General features: G+C 31.7%; 3 protein-coding genes across 16 annotated transcripts; 2 read left to right on the forward strand and 1 right to left on the reverse strand.

The window, feature by feature from the left end:
- The first annotated feature begins 226 nt into the window (after positions 1 to 226).
- LOC126656826 (inositol-pentakisphosphate 2-kinase) lies at positions 227 to 6,733 on the forward strand. 5 transcript variants are annotated; one of them, XM_056104248.1, is made up of 9 exons: positions 227 to 564; positions 631 to 755; positions 866 to 1,081; positions 1,236 to 1,383; positions 1,494 to 1,534; positions 1,640 to 1,750; positions 1,920 to 2,519; positions 3,028 to 3,159; positions 6,224 to 6,733. In XM_056104248.1, exons 2-9 carry the CDS (start codon positions 654 to 656, stop codon positions 6,587 to 6,589), a joined length of 1,716 nt encoding a protein of 571 aa, XP_055960223.1. In that variant the 5' UTR covers positions 227 to 564; positions 631 to 653; the 3' UTR covers positions 6,590 to 6,733. The 5 variants fall into 5 exon arrangements, with proteins under 5 accessions (XP_055960223.1, XP_050207405.1, XP_050207418.1 ...); XM_050351448.2 differs by lacking the exon at positions 6,224 to 6,733 and adding an exon at positions 5,147 to 5,983 and having other exon boundaries at positions 235 to 564; positions 3,028 to 3,228; XM_050351461.2 differs by lacking the exon at positions 6,224 to 6,733 and having other exon boundaries at positions 235 to 544; positions 3,028 to 3,467.
- A 3,621-nt stretch (positions 6,734 to 10,354) lies between these two features.
- On the reverse strand, positions 10,355 to 15,526 carry LOC126665470 (bifunctional dihydrofolate reductase-thymidylate synthase-like). 10 transcript variants are annotated; one of them, XR_007637640.2, is made up of 8 exons: positions 15,335 to 15,526; positions 14,806 to 14,907; positions 13,320 to 14,509; positions 12,807 to 12,896; positions 12,592 to 12,721; positions 12,401 to 12,490; positions 11,972 to 12,020; positions 10,355 to 11,876 (listed from the first exon to the last, which is right to left on the reverse strand). XR_007637640.2 is itself a non-coding variant. In XM_056104249.1 (6 exons), exons 2-5 carry the CDS (start codon positions 14,345 to 14,347, stop codon positions 12,413 to 12,415), a joined length of 516 nt encoding a protein of 171 aa, XP_055960224.1. In that variant the 5' UTR covers positions 14,348 to 14,509; positions 14,806 to 15,522; the 3' UTR covers positions 10,355 to 12,020; positions 12,401 to 12,412. The 10 variants fall into 10 exon arrangements, 1 of the variants encoding a protein (XP_055960224.1); XR_007637636.2 differs by having other exon boundaries at positions 15,329 to 15,526; XR_008789793.1 differs by having other exon boundaries at positions 15,292 to 15,526.
- LOC126665469 (AAA-ATPase At3g50940) lies at positions 10,419 to 12,402 on the forward strand. The gene is made up of 2 exons (XM_050358287.2): positions 10,419 to 11,372; positions 11,664 to 12,402. Exons 1-2 carry the CDS (start codon positions 10,419 to 10,421, stop codon positions 12,024 to 12,026), a joined length of 1,317 nt encoding a protein of 438 aa, XP_050214244.1. The 3' UTR covers positions 12,027 to 12,402.
- Positions 15,527 to 22,616: the final 7,090 nt, after the last annotated feature.

A 22,616-nucleotide genomic window follows, 5' to 3' on the forward strand; every position in this document is an offset into this window, starting at 1 on the left:
GCTGCAGTGGCGGGACTTGGTTGAATCGGTGGTGACAGGGCTCCATTATGGGGTGTCATCTACACTCATATTGGGTGTGGTGAAAAATAATAGCACGGGCTTATATCCATGGCCTTATGAAGAGTTTGATCCAAAGCCAAGCCACGCAAAAGAGCACGGAATCTTTAATTGAGCAATTCAAAAAGTAAAAATATCTTTCGAGATAAAGGAGAATCAGAATCGTGGTTCCACATTATCTGATGGTTAAAATTTGCTGGAGTATCTTGTTTCTCCAGCTGTACATTAATCAGTCTCAACAAGGTATAAGCAACAAAAACAACAATCACTCTCAATAAATCCAAACTTCAATAACCGTCTCCCAACACGTACAGCGTTACCAATTTTTCATTTCTCTGCTTATAATTTCAATTTTAATGCACTGCACCTTCAGCTCCTGGCAAGCAACGCAAAATTATCTGCTTTCCTGTTTCCACTCTCTACCATTGCCTACGGTTTTTGTCTCAGTACAGTGTGAGCGACTCTGAATTTTGTTTTCTCATCAGCGGTATTCGTGCGGTTTCTTAGGTAACTTTTTTTTTAAAAAAAATAAAAAATCTAAATGTGTTAATCTGATAATGTAGTGACCTACAGATAGCTGAAATCGCATCACCGGAATGGAATTCAAATTAGAGCAAAAAGACGCCGCTGATTGGGTCTACAGAGGCGAAGGTGCCGCCAATTTAGTCCTAGCTTACACTGGATCGTCTCCTCTATTTGTACATTCTTCCAACTCTTCAATCTATTTTATTTTTCAAAATTCTGTTTATTGTACTGCGATTTACTCAATTTTGTATTATTGCTGTAATGCAACTGTTTGTGTGAAAAGATTGGGAAGGTGATGAGAATACCTAAAAGAGAAAGGAACGGACCATCATATTGTGGAGAAAAAGAGAATTTAAAAGAAGTATTAACCGAAGAAGAGCGATTGATTTGGAGCGAACCAGAAGAATTAGTAAGCTGTGCTACAGAAGAACAAGTGCAATTGCTTTATGTGAAGCATGTTATGAGCCCTTTGTTAGGCCCAAAGCATGTAGATGCCGGTGTACGTACGTGCGCCCTTTTGCTATCTTATTGTTGGTGTTTTACTGTTTGCACTTGTTTTACTTGTTATGTTAAAAGTTTCTTAGGATTTTAGTTTTAGTTTAATTAGGATTACTGATTGATTTTCTCTTTTTACTCTATTTGGATTTTGGTAGACGCACTTACAAGTATCCAGGGAATTTATTGAAATAATTGAGAAGAAAGTGAGCTCTCAGCGTCCTTCTTGGCGAGTTGATGCTTCTAAGATTGATACACATCTTGATTCTGTTCTTCTTATGTCCGACCATTCTTTGTTTTCCCATGGTAATACAAATCAAGTATAATCCAATGTGATGTGAATTTAATGATTGTGTGGTGGATTACAATTTTCTACTGTAAAATCTCTTAGTTTGTTTTTCTTTCTTCTATCCTAGGTATTGATACGGTTAGACCCTGCGTATCTGTTGAGATAAAGGTGAGTATACATATTTGCTGTTTTTGTCTTTTACCAGTATTGTTTTTTTCTTGTTTGTGGGTGATTATCTTTTCTTATAGGCTTTATAACTTTCCTGTTTGTTAGCCCAAATGTGGATTTCTCCCAATATCAACATTCATAGCTGATAGGAATTCAATAAAAAAGAGCACAACTCGTTTTAAAATGCACCAAATCTTGAAGTTGCGGCAATGTGAGGTACCTTTTCTACCTTTTATATGACTTCATGATATGTTATTTTGACACAAGGCGAATATATTATTTTGCGTTGTATGCCATAACTTCTACTTTGTTGATTACAGCGGCTATTATCAGCTAAAGCTATTGTGCCACATTAATGAAATTTCATTGCATTTTAACTTTTCAGACATCTGAGGTAAGCCAGTATGACCCTTTGGATATTTTCTCTGGCTCCAAGGAAAGAATACAAAAAGCAATAAGAGCTCTCTATGCTACCCCTCAGAACAATTTCCGTGTCTTCATGAATGGTTCTCTTATATTTGGAGGTTTGGGTGGTGGTACCCAAAAAACTAGTATTGTGATTGAAAAAGCTTTTGAAGATGCATTGAAGGGAGCTATCCAGGCAAAAGATGGTCTGTGTACGACAAGTTTAATAGAGCTAGTTGCTAAGGCGGTTTATAGTTCTAAAGTACTGGATAGGCTTCTTGAAGTCCAAAAGCTTGATAGTTTAGATATTGAAGGAGCAATTCACGCTTACTATAACATCATTTCTCAGCCTTGCATGGTGTGTAGAGAATTGGCTGAAGCAGGACTGTCACATAAGTATGCCTCCTTGCATTCTATTTCCATGAACGAAAGCTTGAAGATTGTAAGGGACTATTTGATAGCTGCAACTGCAAAGGACTGTAGTTTAATGATCAGTTTCAGACCAAGAGAGGAAGGTGATTTTGGTTCTCCATACAGCAATATATTCCTGCAATCAACAAACCAAAACTTTGATTACAAGGTATCCTCTTAACTCATTTCATCTGTAGGTTAAATTGCATGCGAGTTATCAGGTCACTTGGAAAATAGTAGATGATTCATTTTTGTCACACTGTATGATTTTGTTCCCACAATGTTGGGAAAGGAAAAAAAAAGGGTCCGATTTATGTAGATTTCTGCCACAGAAGGGAGGAATGTCAAGCATGTTGGGATCAATGCCAGATCGGTGTTGAAATTGTAAAATGATGTGCTATTCATGTTGCAACAAGCATCCATGATTTTAAAGTTGATCACTATTTGTAAATTGATATGCTATTTCTGTCTCCAATTGCATTCCTTTTTCTGTAGGCCAAGTGCATAATTTCATAAGCTAATTAGTGTTAAACCCAAAGATGTTAGGATTTTATCTCCCTGCATCTGCCAGTAAGCTAGAATGCATTGCCTGCCAGCTTTTGACAACATAAGAATGTTTCACGATTTAATCATTTAATATGGATAAATGTCTCATTTATGCCGTATTATTGTATTAGGTGAATTTCCTTGATTTGGATTTGAAACCCTTAAAGAAGATGGAAACCTATTATGAGAAGGACAAGAAGATATTGAACTCTTATATTCAGATGCTAAAAACAATGTATTTGGAAGGCAACAAGACTATGGAGGTTTATGAAACCATCGTGTGAGATCCAACAAGAGCGTGGAACAATGTTACTTTGCTATAAGTTAAATTGGTAAGTGCCAGTAATTTGATATGGTCATCTTTATCTCTTATTTATTGAAAAATTCACTTGTGAAAATTAAGACAAGACCTGTTTATCTTTTGGCTCACAATTTTACCTTTTACTTTCAAGAAAGATTTAATTTCCCTTGTATATGTACATATATTTGGCTCGTGCTATATGTTTCCTTGGAGAATTTTCTTGTACTTTCTTATACTTTCCTTGAATAATTTTACCTTCTACTTCTAGTACTTTCTTATCTCTTTACCACATAAGAAATTGTAATCGTGAATCGAGTTAGATGAAAATGGCTTGGTGTATGCATTTGAAATCTTGGGTACAATGAGTTTTCTCAGTGTCTGGAGCACCGCCTTTTTATCCGTGTAATCAAAATTCTTATCGAATTGACTACAGGTGCAGGGACTGCTCATCATGTTTAATGCCTTAAAATGAATAGCTGATTTCGTAGTTTTAACAAATCAAATTTATGTCATAATGTCATATGCCAGATCCCCTTGAAGCCAATAATAAGCTAACTATACCCAATCGAATAACTAACAAAGAGCTGTTCTGGAATCTGTATGGTATTGCTCTTGTGCCTTGAGAAGCTGAGCAATCTTTCGATACTCGAGTAGATGCTATGTGTTTATTTTATCATAGTTGGAGTTGGCTATGTGGGCGTTTTTTCTCCTCTCTTATTGGCTTGGATTAAATTAAAAAAGAGGTATAAAGATCTTAAATGCTAATATTTCTCTCGGTTCGTAGTTTATATTTCATTATCTTTAATCATATGAACTCAACAGCTCAATCTTCCATGCTTTTCATGAAGCCCTGTCATCTAAGTAATCCCTATAAAATCTTACCCCCTATAAAATGTCAAGTGGTAATAAATTTGAACTTACTAAAGATGCAGAACTACTATGAAATGTTTTTACAGGTTGAGTGGATTAATTTATACTAGCAAGTAGTACACACTTGATTGGAAGATCTTTCAACTTTGAAATTTGTTGTCATTTGATGTGAATTTAATGAGGTGGAATGGACCGAAGGGTGAAAGTGACCCGACATACTTTTGAGTCTACTGAGAGATTGAACTAACTTTGGTGCCATAAATCCCAAGTTCCCATAGCCTCATATGTAGTGGGCTTGGATAATCTGGGCATGTGGAAACTCAAAGAGCAAAGCTGATAATGTTTGTGTTAAATTTGAGATCGTAGATAATCTTACGTACTTTAGCATCACTAAACTCCAGGGGAACGTACTCTTCATGGATTATTGGCAGACATTTTTTTTATCCGTGGTGCTTTGTGCTATATGTTTTAGGTGCTTTTGATTTTGAAATACGCCTTTATACTGCAACTATGTTGCAGCACTCTGTTCCTAGCGTCCATACTATGTTTATTCTCTGAATTTTTTTCATTTTATTTATTTTGTGAAATTTTTCTGTGCTCCATACTTCCAATTTCTGTTTATGATCATCTCAACAAAAAAATTTTAATTCAATGTTTGGCACTTTTTTTACGATGTTTAATATGTTGAGTACGCAGTAATTTTGATTTTACATGTACCGTATCTACCCAAGTTGCTACATTTATTGCTGTATATGCATATGATTGTGACATTGTTATATAAACAATTCTCCATTTGATGGTGGGTTTGATTAATTTTATTTATTTATGATTAGAGCAAGTAAATGTTCATGCCTTTTGGATCGTAATGTCAAGTCTCTAGCTGAACTACTAAGTGTCATTTTGTTTACGGAGAAATATTATAACTATCAACAAACTTGAGACCTGTAGCCAAGGCGAAAATTCCGAGTACCATGTGCTCACTAGTTAGCTGCTATGTTGTTATCTCTGCATGTTTAAGAATTTAACCTACTGATTACCTTCTTTGTCGTACAACTTATAAAGACATAAAATGGTGGCAGAAGTGGGGTAAACTGCAACCGCTCATCTGACTTATTGCCCACCAAAAAGCTGAATTGATGTACTAAATGGTTGTCTCGTGCCTTCTTGGCCACATCAATGTCCATGGCAGGTTATTCATATTATTTCTCACACATCTTAGATTTATTGACCCTCTGATTATGTACAAGAACTGTATAAAATTAATTGCTGAGAACAATTTCCCTTGATACTCTTGATTAGGGGAGTGCATTCGGTTCAAACCGAACCAAATTAATATGTTGCCTTTTCTTTTCAAAAGTGAATTGAGCCGAAATTTGAAGGATTTGAAAGATTTAACACCAAACCAAACCAAATATGTCGATCCGGTTCGATTCTTTGGTTTGGTTCGGGTTTAGCCCACCCCTACGCTTGACTGGTGAGTCTGGCCCACAAGTGGGCATGGTGATTTAGGGTTTGAAGGGCAATCATGCACTAGCATCATTCTTTACCAAGGGTGTACTGTAATTGTGCTCGAGTATGAAATGTGAAAATAGCTTGTGTTACTTATCTGAGATGAATATGTGTAGACATGTTCTAACTTAAAGAACTGGCAAATGGAGTAAATTCTGCATTCAATATGTTGGAGGTAACAGTTGATCTATTCAAGAACCTTCTGACAGGCAATTACTTCTAGTCACCTACTTACATTTACTCAAATTATCTGTTGTCCCAAATCAAAGAAAGTAAATGTAAATTGCATGCAATTTTATTGCATTATGATGAGTTAACTTTTAGTGCCAAATAATTTATATATAGGAAGAAATCCTCCCATACCTTCTGTAGCAGTGTGCTCCATTCTACTTTTATATTTTTCAAAATTATTATTGTTCTGTCAGAAACATGGCTAAGGTTATTCTGGATTCTAGTTGTTTTATTGAATTGCGTGTTTTATCACTCTACTTTATAGTTGAACATTCTCTAGTGTTTATTGTTTTTCTTGCACTGACACTTCTGCAGTACTTTTTATGGGCGTTGAATATGGCACATAAATATTTAACAGATGTAGCAGTTCTGATTTCAGTAGTACGGAGGAATCTGACATTATTTTTGTGGTGCAGAAAACTATAGTGTCAGTGGAGCTGCTCTGTTCAAAATGCAGGCAGAAGGTGATGAAGTTAATTTCAGACATAGAAGGAATAACTTCTATTGTCCTTGATCCTTCTAAGAACACAGTGACTGTGATCGGTGAAGCTGATCCAGTTAAGATCATTCGCAAGGTCAGAAAATTCCGAAAATCCGCAACAATTGTGAGTATAGGCCCTCCTAAGGAAGAGAAGAAGGACGATAAAGACAAAATTAAAGATTTCTATAAGGACGGAATAGTTGTTCCTTATGCTGTTCCTTATGCGCCAAAGACATGCCAGAGATGCGATGTCTGGTACGTAGTTGGTGATGATTTTTATAGTTCTTGTTCTATCATGTAGACTCGGATTGTTGCAGTTGAAAGTGTATTGATCAATGTGTTCTATTTCATTTTCATTTTTTGATTCTGTTGCTTTCATTAGAACAATGCTTCTCGCAGCAATGCTAATAATTTTTCCTGTTTAATGTCATAGTTTCTTATTTGATTCTCTGATCTGCTGAAAAAATAGGACAGCATGAATTAACGATCGAACTGAGCGAGTATAAGACTACAAGAATGTTTGCTACCGTAGATTTTTGTAAGAATTTTTCTGGATACTAGCTATTTTTAGGCGTCATAGATTTTTACTTCCAAAGGGAGTATGCAGTGACTGGTGAAAGACCAGTTCTAAGTTAAAAACAGAAGTCGATTATTTGTTGCCTAGAGCTTTGAGAGGGGGGGGGGGGCACAATTACTACTGCAGCTAGCTATTACTCTTTGCTGGGTCCATGTACCTGCAAAATGGAAGGAAGAAATGTTCTCCCACCATGGCCATGGACCATGTCACACTGTTTTGTCTTCTGACAGATGGTAAATTTTAAAAATTTACACAAAATCTCTTATTACATCAAACATTTAAATTTAAAGTACAGTTTAAACAGTAGAATATGTGTTAACATTTTATTGATCTATCAATATTTAAATACGTGTTAATTATATAGTCGATACATTATAGATAAAACAACATCTAGTGTTTATTTTTTAATGTGCCTGTGCACCAGATTCTGACCTTCTAATTAGCTAGATATTTTTTCGTTGTCTTTACATATCCAACAAATTTAGTTCATGCCGGGAGGAAAAATCAAAGATTCAAAAGGTTTGTGATTCCTGAAAAGAAATTTTCTGGCACAAGAGGGTTATTTATTTTTTATATAATTTAGTTGAAAAAGTAAATAAAACTAAAAAGGCGTTGTTATTGTCGACAACATTAAAATGTTTTAGGATTGGTGACAAGTAAAAGTTGATGAAACGTTGTTAGATATAGCAATGTCTTTTCTTCATTAATGACACCCCTTTGATACATGAATAACGTTGGAAGATTATAGATTGATGCATCTTTTTAATTGACAAAAAAAAAATCAACCAACGTGTAGAAAAAGACTAGAACGTTGTGGCATTTTGGATTTCCCTTCGCATCATACCTACTTTTCTTGATTTTTTATAATGCGGTGGTTAATAATTAAAGACTTCCCAGAAAATATTATTTAAAAAACAGACAACAAATCCTCCTCCGCTGCCGGCCGCCACCCCTACCACCAAACCCCTTGCTTCGTCTGACGAAGCTCAGACGAAGAACTTCGTCTGAGGTTAGTAGTGGAGGTGGGTGGAGGTGGTGGCTGAGATGGCTATGGAGATGGGTAGAAAGAGGAGATGGAGAGAAATGCGGAAGACGAAAAAAAAATTCGCTCGCCAGAGAGAAGCGGGTAAATGAATACACACCAATAGTTAGGTGAAGTGATATTGAATAGGTGAGGAAAAAATTATGTTTGCCAGTTTTTTTTTTCATAAATATTTTAATTTTAAATATTATTTAATTATTGGTGTTTAAAGGAAGGAGGAGGTGAAAAAATGTTATCAAATTTCTACATATCAAATTTATAATTATTTTAGACATTAATATTATTTTTGAACCTTTTTTCTATAAGGTCATGAGAGGTACATCAACATTTAAAAGTAGTTATAACGGTGATGGACAAAAAGGTTTAGTTGTTCTATTTTGAAATAACGAAAGTTTATTTGTGCCCACAACTAGTTTAAGAATTTATATGTACTTTTAATAAAACTATGAGGAATTTTTTATATTTTTTACCCTAATTATAAAATTAAATTTAAACTATCCATCTAATTAGAAAATTACAACCTATTTATATTTTATTAGAAAGTTTTTTTTTATATTTATATTTTTTAGAAAGTTAATTTTTTTAATCATAGAAAAGTTGAACTCTTAATTTTTCAAGAAGTAAAAATATAAGATGAACCGATTTCTTAAAAAATAATTTTTTTTTGAATTCATATATTTTAGTAAATCAAGAACTAAATCTGATGATATAATAAAGAATATGTAACATGCTGTCTGATTCGCAAATTCTATTTACGAAAATAAAAAAAATAAACTATCAATTTTGCTAATAAAGTGCAATATTCGATCAAACTTTTCTATGACTTGCAAACTGATTTCTCATTAATGAAAACTAAGGTCATGATATCTGATTCAACCACCACCTGACAAACCCTTCATAAAAAAAAAGGGATCAGAGATCTCTCTTATTTCTTTTAAAAAAACCTAATCATCTATAGTTTTTTTTCTTAATTCCTCTTCAGTTGCTGTCAATGGTTTAATTTTACTGTTAACGGTAGCCATATCTTTTTTTTATATTATTTTAATTTTATAAAATATAATAAGTAACCAACTATTTTTTTTGGATGTATTAACATTCATCGACACAACCTTAATTTACTTAACCGCAACTAGGAATGGACATGGACTAGTTAATCGGTTCATTTGTAAACCGGTCTATAATAGTACAATTTTTAAAATTAAAAATTTAAACCTAAAATTTTAAACAGTTAACCATTAAATTTGTTAACAATTTAAAACGATTTAATTTTTTGGTTTTTCGGATTCTAACCATGTAATCATTAGAAAAAATAGATACGAAAAAGATAAAATTTATTGATAAAATTTTAAATATAGTCTAATAATTAAATTTAAATTTTCATTCTCTTTAATTATAGATATATACATTTTATGTATCCTAATTCAATTAGGTAATATTAAGAAAGATGTTAAATAAAATATTTATTCATAATATTTTGTGTTTATAATTTTTATGTGTCTAGATTATAAAATGTATTTTATTGGAATCATTAAAAACATATGTGTATACACACATACACACACACACACACACATTCTGGTAAACCGGTTAACTACAATTTCTAAACTTCCAAAATCCAAACCTGAATTATTAACCATAAAAACTAGGAATCAAAACCTAAACCTAAATTTTTAGACCGGTTAATCATATTTTCCGGTTTAATTTTACGGTTTTGGTTCAATTAATCGGACCGGGGGTTTTTGGGCACCTCTAACCACAACCATCGTTTTGACAAAACTTATTTCAAAATTTTTCCAAAGTAATCTTCAACTCTATTCTTTACCTAATTAAGCTTTCAACATGTACTGTCATTTAGTTTGACTACAGTCACTAATGCAATTGTAAATTGTAATCGTCAAAAAAGTAGGAAAACCTTTTTTTGCAGAACGAAATTTTCAGTTTTTTAATTTCTTTTTCATGTATTTATCTTTTCTTTATTGTATATAGGATATTAATATTTTGTATCTTGTGATTCTTTTCACAAAATAATTTCATTGAATTTGAACCCAAAAAGATTACCCAAAAAAACAAAAGGAAAAAAAGGTGAACAATGGTTTTTTTTTATAAATAAAAATTTTAAGCTTAAAGTGTATTAAAAAAAATTAAGAGAGTTGCTTTTTTTTTTTTGGGATTGATTTATGGTTTCCCCATGAAAAAAATGAGAAAGCAGTTCCCAAACAGACGACCAAGCGAGCCCTTCAATAGTTCAATACTTCAATTAATTTGAAAGAACCACGATTGCACCTTCATTTATATATCCAGCCCGCAAGTTAATTTTAGGCCCATATATTTTGTCTCGTCGCCAATCATAAACCTAATGACGCATTTGGAGATTAGTAGAAGGGCTTAGAAAATTGTTGTAGGTTTCTTTCCGTACAAGCATAAACCCCGTATAAAACCTTAACATCTTCAAACAAAAACCCCATCACAGTCTCTTTTGTAATTTAGCTGAACAAAATCTCAAAGTATAAGATGAATAACATGACAGCTCTACCGAAAGCAGAAACTATCCTATCAACAGCGGCTTCTGTTGCTGCTTCTACAATCGTTGTTCATTCTATAGCAAGAGATCTCATTCCACAGGCTCTTCATCAATACCTTAATTCAACTGCTAAAAAAATATCTACCTTCTTCTCATCTCAGCTCACTGTTGTCATCGAAGAATTCGATGGCCTTACTTCCAACCAAATGTTCCACGCCGCTAATGTTTATTTAGGCTCTAATTTATCGGCTTCCAAGAGGAGAATTAAAGTAAACAAGCCAGAGAAGGAGAAGGAATTAGCAGTGACTATTGACACGGATCAAGAACTTGTGGATGTGTTTAAAGGAGTAAAATTGAGGTGGATTTTAGCCTCATCGCACATCGAAAACCATCTTCCTTCAAACAAAAAGAGCAATGGTGGTGCCTTTTCGAAATCTGAATTACGGTATTTTGAACTCAGTTTTCACAAGAAACATAGAAACATGGTGTTGAGTAGTTATTTGCCCTACATTCTTCAGAAAGCCAAAGCAATAAGAGAAGAGAAGAAGACATTGAAATTACACACAATTGACTATAACGGTACTGATTATTGGGGATCCATCAGTTTTGATCATCCTGCAAATTTTGATACAATAGCAATGGATCCAGAGATGAAGGAGATGTTAATTAAGGATCTTGATCAATTTATTTCAAGGAAAGAGTTCTACAGAAGGGTAGGCAAGGCTTGGAAACGTGGATATTTGTTATATGGGCCACCTGGCACTGGAAAATCAAGCTTGGTTGCTGCCATGGCTAATTACCTTAAGTTTGATGTTTATGATTTGGATTTAAAGGAGGTTCAATGCAATTCAGATTTGAGGAGATTGCTGATCGGTACAGGAAACCGGTCCATTTTAGTTGTCGAAGATATTGATCGTTCTTTCGAGTCTAAGGAAGATGATAAAGTAACTCTTTCATAAAAAAAACCTTGTGGACTCCTACATTTTGATATTTTCATTTCCGTTTCTGAAAATATTTCTCAAATTTCAAAATTTTATATTTATTTCCAAAAACATTTCTAAAGCTTCAACTTGTTTTATATTTATAGCCTAATTTTGTAAAAACAATTGTTTGGTTTCATTTCAGTATTTTTCATTTCTATGTTTTTGTTTCCCTGTACATAGAGATCTACCTAAAGCACTGTATGGCATTTTAAGTAAGCTAAAATTTGGTAAACATACCATTTGATTTTGCAGGTCACGCTCTCTGGCCTTCTGAATTTCATTGATGGCTTGTGGTCGAGTTGCGGAGATGAAAGAATTCTGGTGTTTACAACGAATTACAAAGATCAGCTCGACCCGGTATTGTTGAGACCAGGTCGGATGGATATACATCTGCATCTGTCTTATTGCAGTTTTGATGGTTTCAAGACACTTGCATCTAATTATTTGCATATTGAGGAGCATCAACTGTTTGATGAAATTGAGCAGCTGTTAGAGAAGGTTCAGACTACACCTGCTGAAGTTGCAGGAGAGCTAATGAAAATTGCAGATGCAGAACTTACACTTCAAGGCTTAATCAAGTTCCTCCAAAATAAAGTAAGACCTGTAATGCTGTAGGCATAATTGAAAAGCCAAAGCATCAATAATCACATGAAGAATTTCTTTCGTTTTTATTCTTAATTATCAAAACTAAACCTAATATTAACTCCATAGGCACAATCATTGAATGTATTACTTTTATTAGTTTCTATTCAGGCTCTCGCCTTTTATGCATTGCTGAGCCCTTTGTACGAAAAATTTAAATGTAAGAGCCAAGAGGGTCATCGTGCAAACTCAGGTTCATATGGGTTATAATAGATACAACCAAACCATGTATTTCAAAGTTTAGGTTTGATAAGATCATATCTGATCAATGTATGAGGTGGATGCCAGAAAGACTAAAACATCTAAGTTCATAATTTGCAATAAATACAGAAAATTTTCGTTCTTACTATTTCAAAGAGCTACAGTGACATTTTCAGATCAATTTTCTCATGAGTGCTGATACATTTGAAGGATAGCTCCCCATTGGCCACATAGAACTGCGATTAATAAACAGATTTGGCCAGTTATCAAATAGAAACTGAATTATAGACAACTACCCGCACAAACAGAAATAACAGAGATTTAAATTACTCCAAACCTGTGAAAACATGTGACTACGTGGAAGAGCCATTAATTTGAGATCTGATGGGTTCCATGCTGTGAGGATAATGTGCCTGTCATCTGGTTTACTCCTTATCTTGCCAATAACATCCGCCAGCAGATTGAACCTGGCCAGCATGCATTTTGGTATCTGAAGCACTCCACAAAAAAATAACTGATAAAAATGTGAAATACAAGAAGTCGAAATTGTACCTAGGGAGATGTTAAATCACTTAGCACCAAAATATCTTGACTGGAGTGTGGAAGCCATTTATGGATCCTAGGTCACCCTCTTCTCCAACACTGGACACATGAATACAGTTTGCACAGACCAAGTACACAATCAATGTGGATTTTCTAGTAATGTAATTACGTATAAATACAGTCTCTGGATGCATTTCCATCCCAAATATGGATGTCTTTCTCCTTTAGAACCTATTACAAGATTCTGAAGTCAAATTTTTCCCTAACCTACTAAAGCTATATAACTATCTAATATAAACAGAACTTCAAAAATTATATATTTTTTGCCTGCCTGATGGTTAGCAGCAAGAGGAAAAAAAACAAGCCACTTATGAATAAAAAAAGGGAAACAATCAAGCTAACATAGTGTCTTTTATGGACAGGTATTACATAGCTCCAATTATTCACTTCAAGCATTTGCTCTCATTATAAAGAAAAAGGAGCTAAGTAGCATATTTATATAGTTCTGAAAGAGAAGATTACCTTTGCATTTGTTGAACCACTTGTAACCAAAAAAGTTTTCAAAAATTCCCCTCCAAAACACTCTCTGTCCAAATTAGAAAATAACAGCCATGAATAGCATAAAGCAGATGAAAATATCTCATGCCTGCATAGTAACATATGGCAAGAATAATGAGATGAGTGAAGACTAGCTATATAATCCCCCAAAAAAATTATTCATTACAAACAAAAGGAAAAGAACTTTCTAAAAGAATTAACAACTTTGCTGTAGGAAGTCGAAAAGATCTGCAGATATTGAACTGCATCTGCAAATCTCAAATAGTGCAACACAAAAATGTCTTTCGTTGACATGCCAGAACATATATACAACATTGGCTTGAAAAAGCAGAACAGAGCAGATAGATACATAGAAAGACAAACAGAACCTGACAACCAAGTTTTGATAGGGTACCAGTCCCTGGTCTGTCATCTTTTTAGGTGCGGGTTGATATACTCATCGTGCTTCTCAAAAATACATTTTGGCAGAAAAGTAAAATTCTTCTTTTGTAATTTGTTGGAATTCAAATTACCATTTGACTTTTCTGGAGCACTTTGAGCACCATTTTCTAAACTTCTAACACGAACATATGTCACAAAAAAACACCGGATATTGTTTTCCACTGTCGGTATAAATGAATGCCATGAATGAAACAAAAAAAAAATCAACCACTGGAATGAAGGTGTCACATTCAATGGCTGTTTCAATTTCAGTAATGTGAATGGCATCACACCCTGGTGCATTAATTGTTTCCCTGTACTAAAAATTCACATGATCATGTATTACTGCCATGTAATTTGTTTATCAAGGTGAAATTACTACAATATCTAACCACCCCCTATCAGAAACACCTTCTCAATTGAGATTCTGTAAGGTGCTTCTGCCAATGTATGCTCCTTGAAAAACTGAGATTGGATGCCAATCTCCATGGCAACTTCCCATCCTTTCCAATTCCTATATCACGAGTAGCAGCAATCACAACTTCATAACTCCTCCCTGTGTCAAGAGACATTTTTGGTATCAGCACGATGAAAATTCATCGTACAGCAGACATAAAAATCTTCTGTAAGATCCATAGCCTGAAAGGTATGCAAGATTCTTCCCATAGAAGGAGAGCTGTTACAGACGCATAAGAAGGATAGCAGAAGCTATTCTTACAAGAGCTGTGTAAAACCTGAAAATGAAATGAAAGCAATTGAGACACTTAGGACAACGACAGGATATACATTAACTATGGCTATGAAAATAAGAGAAATAGATGTTTCTTTACGAAGTTCCAAATGAATCGAGACATGCTTAAGCTTAGGTAAAACATGACCACATAAACACGATGGCAAAACCAATGCAAAGAAGAAAATTAAGATTATATCAGAAATTCTGCACTGTATGCAGATTATCCGGAGCAGGAATAAGACATCATGGTTTCAGAAAAACATAAACATATGAATATATGATTGTCATCATCAAAACCTTTGAAAAATGCAGATGCCAATAAGTGCAGTATCTCCACATCTGCTAAAAGCAAGCTAAATCAGTCCGTGCGTCTGCGTCAAACAGGTCAAAAATCTCCTCCTGATAACAAAATTACAATCGAAGAAAATTAAATACAAAACGTAGCACAATAAAAACTAAATTTAAAAAACAAAACCAGAGACTTTTCATGATCAAGGAAAAAAGACAATGATCTTGTAACTTGTGTAATCAGAAATGCCTTTCAGGCAATATGCACAACACTACAACAGTAAACATACATTACGAAGAACGCACTACAATGAATCGGTGCCCAAAAAAAAATTACTTGATAGCTTGAATATACAAATATCAGTATAATAGTTGAAGATAACTATAAAAAAACGACAACACTAATATTCAACAATGTAACATATAAAATTCAAATAACTAAGTGCATGTGGAAGAGAATGTGTAGATGAATCAAGATAAAGAGAGATTGAAAACCAAAACATAAATTGCAGGGGGCTCATTTCACTAAAACCTAAACCTAAATGGAATTGCGATCTCAGTGCAAAGGAGAGCGGTTATGGTTTGGCGGCAGAGATTGGAAGCCTTGTTCGTTTGACGGGAAGGAGAACAGAATTGGAGGGAAAATAAAGGTGACAAAGGAGCGTTTAGTTTTGCTCAGCTGAATCAATCAATCATTTTTTATATAACTCTTCATTAAAAAAAAAAAAAGGCTTAATCACTCAAAATTCTCCCACCTTTAATTTTTTTTCAATTGTACTCTGTCATAAGAAAATTCTCTCAGAAACCCTCCACTTTTAATTTTTTTTTCAATTGTACCCAAAATATTAAATTGACCTCTTTTGACATAAAAAAAATTTAAAATAATTTTTCATTTTTAATTTATATTCTAATTAAACACTAATATTATTAATAATGTAAAAAATTATTCTTCTTAAAATTATATTTAATAACTTTTTAAAATCAAAAACTATATTTTTTTGAGTGTTTATCCCATGCAACCGTTGCGCCACGTCATTTTTACATCAAGCCAATGAGCATTTGCGATAGGGAATCTTTTAATTATTACTTATTTTTTTTATCATTCAATTTTCCACATGGCTAACGCACAATTGGTTTGTTGCACGAATGACATGGCGAAACGGTTGTGTGCAATAATTTTTCTATTTTTTTTTAATTTAGAATACAATTAAAAAAAATCTAAAAATGGGGGGATTTTGAGAGGATTTTTCTACGTCATGGTGTAATTGGAATGGAATATAAAAGTGAAAGAGTTTTGAGAGAGTTTTCTAATATTAGGGTGCAATTGAAAATAAATTAAAAATGAAGAGCTTTTGAGTGACCCTTTAAAAAATAGAAAACATAATAATGTTGTGGACACAAACTGACAAAAGGATAAAAGAAGTCATTTATGGGTCATTTTTAAAAATTAGAGAAAATGAGCAATACAGTCGACCCTCTGATAATTAATACACATGGTGGATCAAAAATTTATTAATTATTAGAATTATTAATTTATTGAATTTATATAAAAAAAATTATAAAAGATACTTTAAAACATCTATATTAATAGACCTAATATTAATATTATATTATAAAAAAACTAACTAAATACACTTTACAATCACTCAATTTAAAAGAAATAATTTTATATTCAATTTAAGAAATATCAATTGATATCAAACTAAAAAATAATTATTAAGAAGTTGTATTCATAAAATAAAATAATTTTTAATATTTTTTATACTAGAGATACTTTACTTACTTTAATTTGTTTATCTAATAACTTTTTTTAAAATTTCTCAAAAGAATAAAAAAGTCATAATTTGATGTTATTTTAACTTCCACTTTATGAATTAAGGTTAGTATTGCCGCAAATAAATCATCAATTGTTATATATTTCTCTAAAAAAATCTCTCTAATAATTAATATTCATGTAGAATATATTTTAAATTTTATTAATTATTAAATAATAGAATTATTAATTATCCGATGTGGAACGAAGTTGGTTCTTTCAATTTTTTATTAATTATTAGAATTATTAATTTATAGAATATTAACTATTAGAGGATCGACTGTATTTGGGTAGTTGAAAGGAATTATTAGAATATTTTTATCGTTTTTGGACGGAACTAGCTTTTATTAAATGGGAGAACATAATTATATAATTATCTTATATTTAAATTTAAATTTAAATTATTAATAAATACCTTATGTTTGTTGCATATAAAATAAAAATTATTATAAAATTAGAAGTTGGTCATTAATATAATGTAATATCCCGTAAAATTTTAAAATTTAAGTTGGGAGTTCCCGTAACATTTTAGTAGTTTACGTAATTTAAATTGTTTTGTGATTTAATTCGAAAGTGGTTTAATTTAAGTCCGAGTTTCGAAAGGGGTTAATTGAAGTCCGGGTTTCGAAAATATTTATAAAAAAAATAAAAAAAATAAAAATTAGGTCCGGAGGTCTCGTTGAACCGAAGTTCAAACGAGACCTGGTCTCGTATGGGAAATGCAGGTCTCGTACGAGACATGCGTTTATTTAGCAGGTCTCGTTCGAGACCCACAGGTCTCGTACGAGACCTGTTCAAACTCAGCAGGTCTCGTTCGAGACCTGCTGCGGGAATCCAGGGGGGCAGTTTCGCCCCCTGATTTCTCTCAATTCGTTCATGTTTTTAAAACGCTCTCCAAATCAAAAATACTCACCACACTTCATACTAACCCTAGCCGCCATCTTCCTCGTTTTTCCTTGAGAGAAATCGCTAATAATTGCCTCCAAAATTGGTGAAAAATAATCGGTAAGTTTGTTTCAAAATTTCAGTTTTGTTCAAAAACGACATTTCCGTTCATCACTGATTGCTCTCTCGTTTCAGAATCGAAATAAGTTATGTTTCCTTCCAGCGATAGAAGACTCACATATCTACAAATCCCAATTTTTGTTTCGTAAAAAGGTACGTTAGATTTCTCGTATTAAATGTCGCCGTTTTACCGTTTTCTGGAAATTTTATGTTTTAAGTTTAATCGACCTCTCTGAAATTTAATTCATTCCACAGCCGTTCGGAGGTCGAAATCAATTCCGTTTGTTTCCCGTGAAAGTAGACTCACGCCTCTACGTTTCTACACTTTTTGTTCGTCAAAGGGTACGTAAACGAACTCGTATTAATCGCCGCCGTCTCACCGTATTGAGTTGTTCTTAACTGAGTATGCTTTGAAGTGTTACTGTCGAATTCGTTCCTTTGTTCTTAGGCTATGATTTTGTTACCCTATGTGATTATGGTCTCTTGTATGATTAATTAAGGTTTTGTTTAAGCTCTTATTATGATTTGTCTATCGGTTTCATTTGTTGATGTTTAGTTGTTTTGTTTTCGTGATAACATCACTGCCATGTTCTCTTTTGTAAAAAAAAATGGTTTGCTTCGATTAAATCTTGGGGATGCCGTACCTTTCATAATTGCTTGATTCTTGTTCTTGATTCATTGCGATTAGTTTGGGTAATTTGACATTAGAACAATTGATTAAGTTGAGTTTTGGTGATAAAAGGGTTGGCGGGTTAGGCTCTGTAACAAAGGAGTTTTGTTTCAAATAGTGAAGATGGTGGTAATTAGGCAATAATGGTCCTTAGATTATTATATCTATAATTAATTGATTCCTTAAGTAAATTGTTATCTATTTCGCTTTTGAACTTTTGATTATTTGTTTTAATTTTAACTAGGGGGTTTCAATTTTAAATTGAAATATAACAGCTTGATAATTTTATTTAAATTCATTTATAATTAAATCGTTATATTTATTATAAATGAAAAGTGGATCTTTATTTTTAATCTATAATTTTATAGATTCTCGGATGATAAATATTATTTTAAAATTTTACCAACTCAACAATATTATTTTAAATCTAAAAATAATATTTGAATCCATTTAAAATTAATTTATTATTATCATTAAAATTTTAAATGAGGTTGGATATTTATTATCAATTTATAAATTTATGAATTTATACATTCTCGGATGACACTTTTTGGCTTAATGTGCTAATGTGATTAAATTTTAGTTTAACTTTTAAATTATTTATGTGATTTATTATAAAGGGAAAATTTAATATTTTATCTAATTATTGGTTTGTGATTTTGGTTTAGCGTGCCAATTGGCTAAATTTATGATTTAGCCATTTATTGAATTATTGATTATTTAGTGAGATATTTTGCCGGTAATATTTAATTACTTGGGTTTCAAGCAATTGAGTTTTATTTTAATGTCGATTAATATTTTATTAAATATTAAATTATAAACTGTGGTTTATAACTCTGGTTTTATGGTTGGGTCGGGTTAGACTTGGGTCGCCCGACATGTGGGGTTAGCTTGGTAGTTTTAAGAAACTCGGCTACCCCACTATTTGAGGAAAAGATTTTATTTATTAATTAAATATTATTTAATTAATATTTTCGGATGATTTTTAAATATGAACTCAATAGGCTTGATTTATTTACGGCATTATAATTTAAGTGAGATTGTGTTTCTCTGTGTTTCTATTTGGATTATTATTTGTGCTAGTCCTACGTGATGTCTAGTATTCTTAGAGTTAGGGGTTGGAGCGATTTTAACGTATGATTTATTTTTAGACTCTTCGACTACTCGCGCTCCGGAGTCGAACCAGGGTTAGCTGTTTGCCGAAGTTTCACGTGGATAAGCAAGCAGTGAGTTTGTAGTGCTATTTACCGCTTTATTAAGTAACGCATCATATTTTAATATTATAAATGCTTTTAAACTGTTTTTACGGATTATGGATCTGGATTGAAACGAGCTACTCGATAGGCTTGTATCGAGACTGTGTGCACCGGTAAGTACTCTGAAAAACGGCAGACTAAAGTCTTGCTTACGCTGGTATATATATATGACGAGGATTTGTTCCCGTCCACTCTGAGTTTCTCAGTATGCTATGTCATACTCAGTGGCGGAACTAGAAATTTTTTCCAGCCCGGGCTTAATAATATATGAATAAAAAATATATTTGAGATAACTATAAAATTTATGATAAAATATCTTTTAATAAAAATTCGTTTTACCTCTCCGACTCAAAGGAAAAAATTAAAAGTGTCTAAATTTTCAGTTTTGGGTTTAAACATCTATTATTCAAATTTTAATAATTTCATATTTGTAACCATAAAAAACATCAAATTTATGCCAAGTTAGGGTATAAAATGAACCAAAATTAATAAGTTGCGTATTTTTTTAATTTTAAAATTAGGACCTTGAAATAAATTTTGGTTGATTTTTTCATAACTGCAAAATAATCTAAATTTTTAGTTTTGCATTTAAATATCTATATTTATTCAAATTTTAATCATTTTACATTTTAACCATTAAAAAACGTCACAATTGATGTCAGATTAGGATATAGACTGAATCAAAATTAATAAGTTGTGTATTTTTTTAATTCAAAATTAGGACCATGAAATTAATTTCGGTTGATTTTTATATAGAATAATCTTTTAACTTTATTCAATTGAAAAAAAAGAAAAAAAAATAATTTTAACATTTATATTAACGTAAAAGTCTAGATAGTATTAATTTTTAACTTTTATATTAATGCAAAAAATTTATTTTAACTTTTATATTAACGTAAAATTAATTTAATAAAAAAATTAATTTTAACTTTTACATTTCGGTTGATTATTCAATTTTTTTATATTAACGTAAAAGTCTAGTATTAGTTTTAACTTTTATTAAAATAAAGAAAAAATATGATTAATATAAAGGCTACAAGTGATATAACTGTTGAGACTAAATGGTTGGTATTATAATTACTTTTAGCTTTTATTGAGAAAAAAAGAAAAAAGATATTCAAAGAAAAAAAGAAAAACAATACAAAGCCGATGCCTCTCTAACACAAAGAGAGGCAAAAAAAAAACAAATGGTTGGTTTTACAGACTACTAGATTCGAACCCTTACCCAAAAGCCAAGAAGGCTACAAGTGATATAACCGTTGAGACAAATAATATTTTGGTCATATCTACATAATAGTTACAATATATAGTAATTTCAGCCCTGGCTAGAGCCTACCCCAGCCTAGCTGTAGTTCCGCCACTGGTCATACTTACGCTGGGATCATTTCAATATTGTTTTCCATAATCATATCATATTAGTATAAAATGTTTTGATTTAAGGGTTTTAAACTTAATAAATGTAAATAGTACTGCGAACTCATCTCAATATATCTGACCCCGTTGTTTTCCCAAATTTTCCAGGTTTATGATTTGAAAGCTGGTCCACTCCGATTCTTTTGATTCTTCGGAGGTTTTTATGTTATTTAACTAGTTACTGTTTTCGAACTCTTAGACCGCAGTAGAACTAGTTTATTTATTACATTTGATATTACATTTTGGGATTGTCGATATATTCGATTATTTATATTTGACATGATTACTCTGAATTATGATATTGTTATATATAAGGCATGTTGTTGAACATTTAAGATATTTAAGTTATTTATATTTGAACTGTAATATAAATTGCTAGACTTAGTCTGGAGTCTCGGTTGCCCCCGAGCAGTTTTCTGCAGGTTTAAATGTTTATTTAATTTCCGCGAGACTTGCTACGGGTCTTGGTACAACCATACCCATACCCTAACGCCGGTCACGATTCATGAAATTGGGGCGTGACATATAACAATATATATTGAAGTCAAAATTTAAAATATGTTCTATATTTGACATTTTGCTACATTTTATGTTAAAAATTGCACAATATATGACATATGCAATGAAAAATTAGAGATATTCTTATTTAGAAATTTCAGGATCATGGCTAACCACAACCAAAAATTAGTTAAATTAAATTATCCACTTAATTTAATTAAACATTTTAATTTAATCAGTCAGTTCCATTAATTCTAATTATATCAATAAAAAAATCCTTATACTTATGATTAATATTTTTAAAATATGGTTAACCCAATATTTTATGTCTTTTAATATTATTATTATTATTATCAACTTAACCAAATTAACTAACTAATTTATTGATTTAGTTTTGTATCTTTAAAATCTTAATTACTTTAGCTTAAATGAGCGACAGTACTGCCAACAGTGGTACATAAAAGTCACGTCCCAATTATGATCTTCATAATAAAGAGCATTTTTAATAAAATAAAGAGTTTTTAATTTTAATCAAATAAATTCTCTATTTTATAATTTTTAGTTTATTTTTTATAAATATTAAATCATATTTATTTTTTCATTTTTTTGAAAAAAATATTTTGGAAATATTATATTTTCAAAAAAAAGAGTAGATAATTTATTTTAGAAATTAAATTTTTTAATAAAATATAAAATAGAGAGTGAAATTTATGAAAAGGCAAACGTATTGTCTGCTTTAAATTTAAAGGATAAAGAGTTTTTTGAACTTCTAATTTTTTAAATTAACAAATTAATTATTTAGAAATCATTTGATTAGTATGTGGTTACCATTTACTCTCATTCAATGGAATTTGATCTTTTTATCGCTGCAGGCGTGCCACACACACAATGCTGGAATAGACCACAGCATGGCATAACTATATGTTGATATTGCTAACAAATATAAAAATTATTTAAATATGTATAAATATTAAAAACATTATATTCAATTTTAATATTATCTCTAATAATTTTATTGTTTTTTCTTAAATAGTAAATTATTTTTTGTTTTTTTAATTTATTATGATATTAATTTATTTTTATTATTATAAATTAATTTATTTTTTATGCTATACATTAATTTGGTAAATAATATTTTAATTTATTTAGTTATTTTATTTTTTTG

Source organism: Mercurialis annua, linkage group LG1-X (genome assembly GCF_937616625.2).
Source record: "Mercurialis annua linkage group LG1-X, ddMerAnnu1.2, whole genome shotgun sequence".
Taxonomy (NCBI): domain Eukaryota; kingdom Viridiplantae; phylum Streptophyta; class Magnoliopsida; order Malpighiales; family Euphorbiaceae; genus Mercurialis; species Mercurialis annua.

Bases quoted from the DNA above. Each gene is read 5' to 3' on its own strand.
- LOC126656826 (XM_056104248.1), top strand. From the start codon at position 654: ATGGAATTCAAATTAGAGCAAAAAGACGCCGCTGATTGGGTCTACAGA. The intron at 1,082-1,235 runs GTACGTACGTGC...GGATTTTGGTAG, and splicing joins CAAAGCATGTAGATGCCGGT to ACGCACTTACAAGTATCCAG. The intron at 1,751-1,919 runs GTACCTTTTCTA...TTAACTTTTCAG, and splicing joins TGAAGTTGCGGCAATGTGAG to ACATCTGAGGTAAGCCAGTA.
- LOC126665469 (XM_050358287.2), top strand. From the start codon at position 10,419: ATGAATAACATGACAGCTCTACCGAAAGCAGAAACTATCCTATCAACA. The intron at 11,373-11,663 runs GTAACTCTTTCA...TTGATTTTGCAG, and splicing joins AGTCTAAGGAAGATGATAAA to GTCACGCTCTCTGGCCTTCT.
- LOC126665470 (XM_056104249.1), bottom strand. From the start codon at position 14,347: ATGTCTCTTGACACAGGGAGGAGTTATGAAGTTGTGATTGCTGCTACT. The intron at 13,444-14,186 runs GTGTTTCTGATA...GTTACTATGCAG, and splicing joins ACAGAATCTCAATTGAGAAG to GCATGAGATATTTTCATCTG. The intron at 12,491-12,591 runs GTTTGGAGTAAT...TATTAATCGCAG, and splicing joins GTAGTCACATGTTTTCACAG to TTCTATGTGGCCAATGGGGA.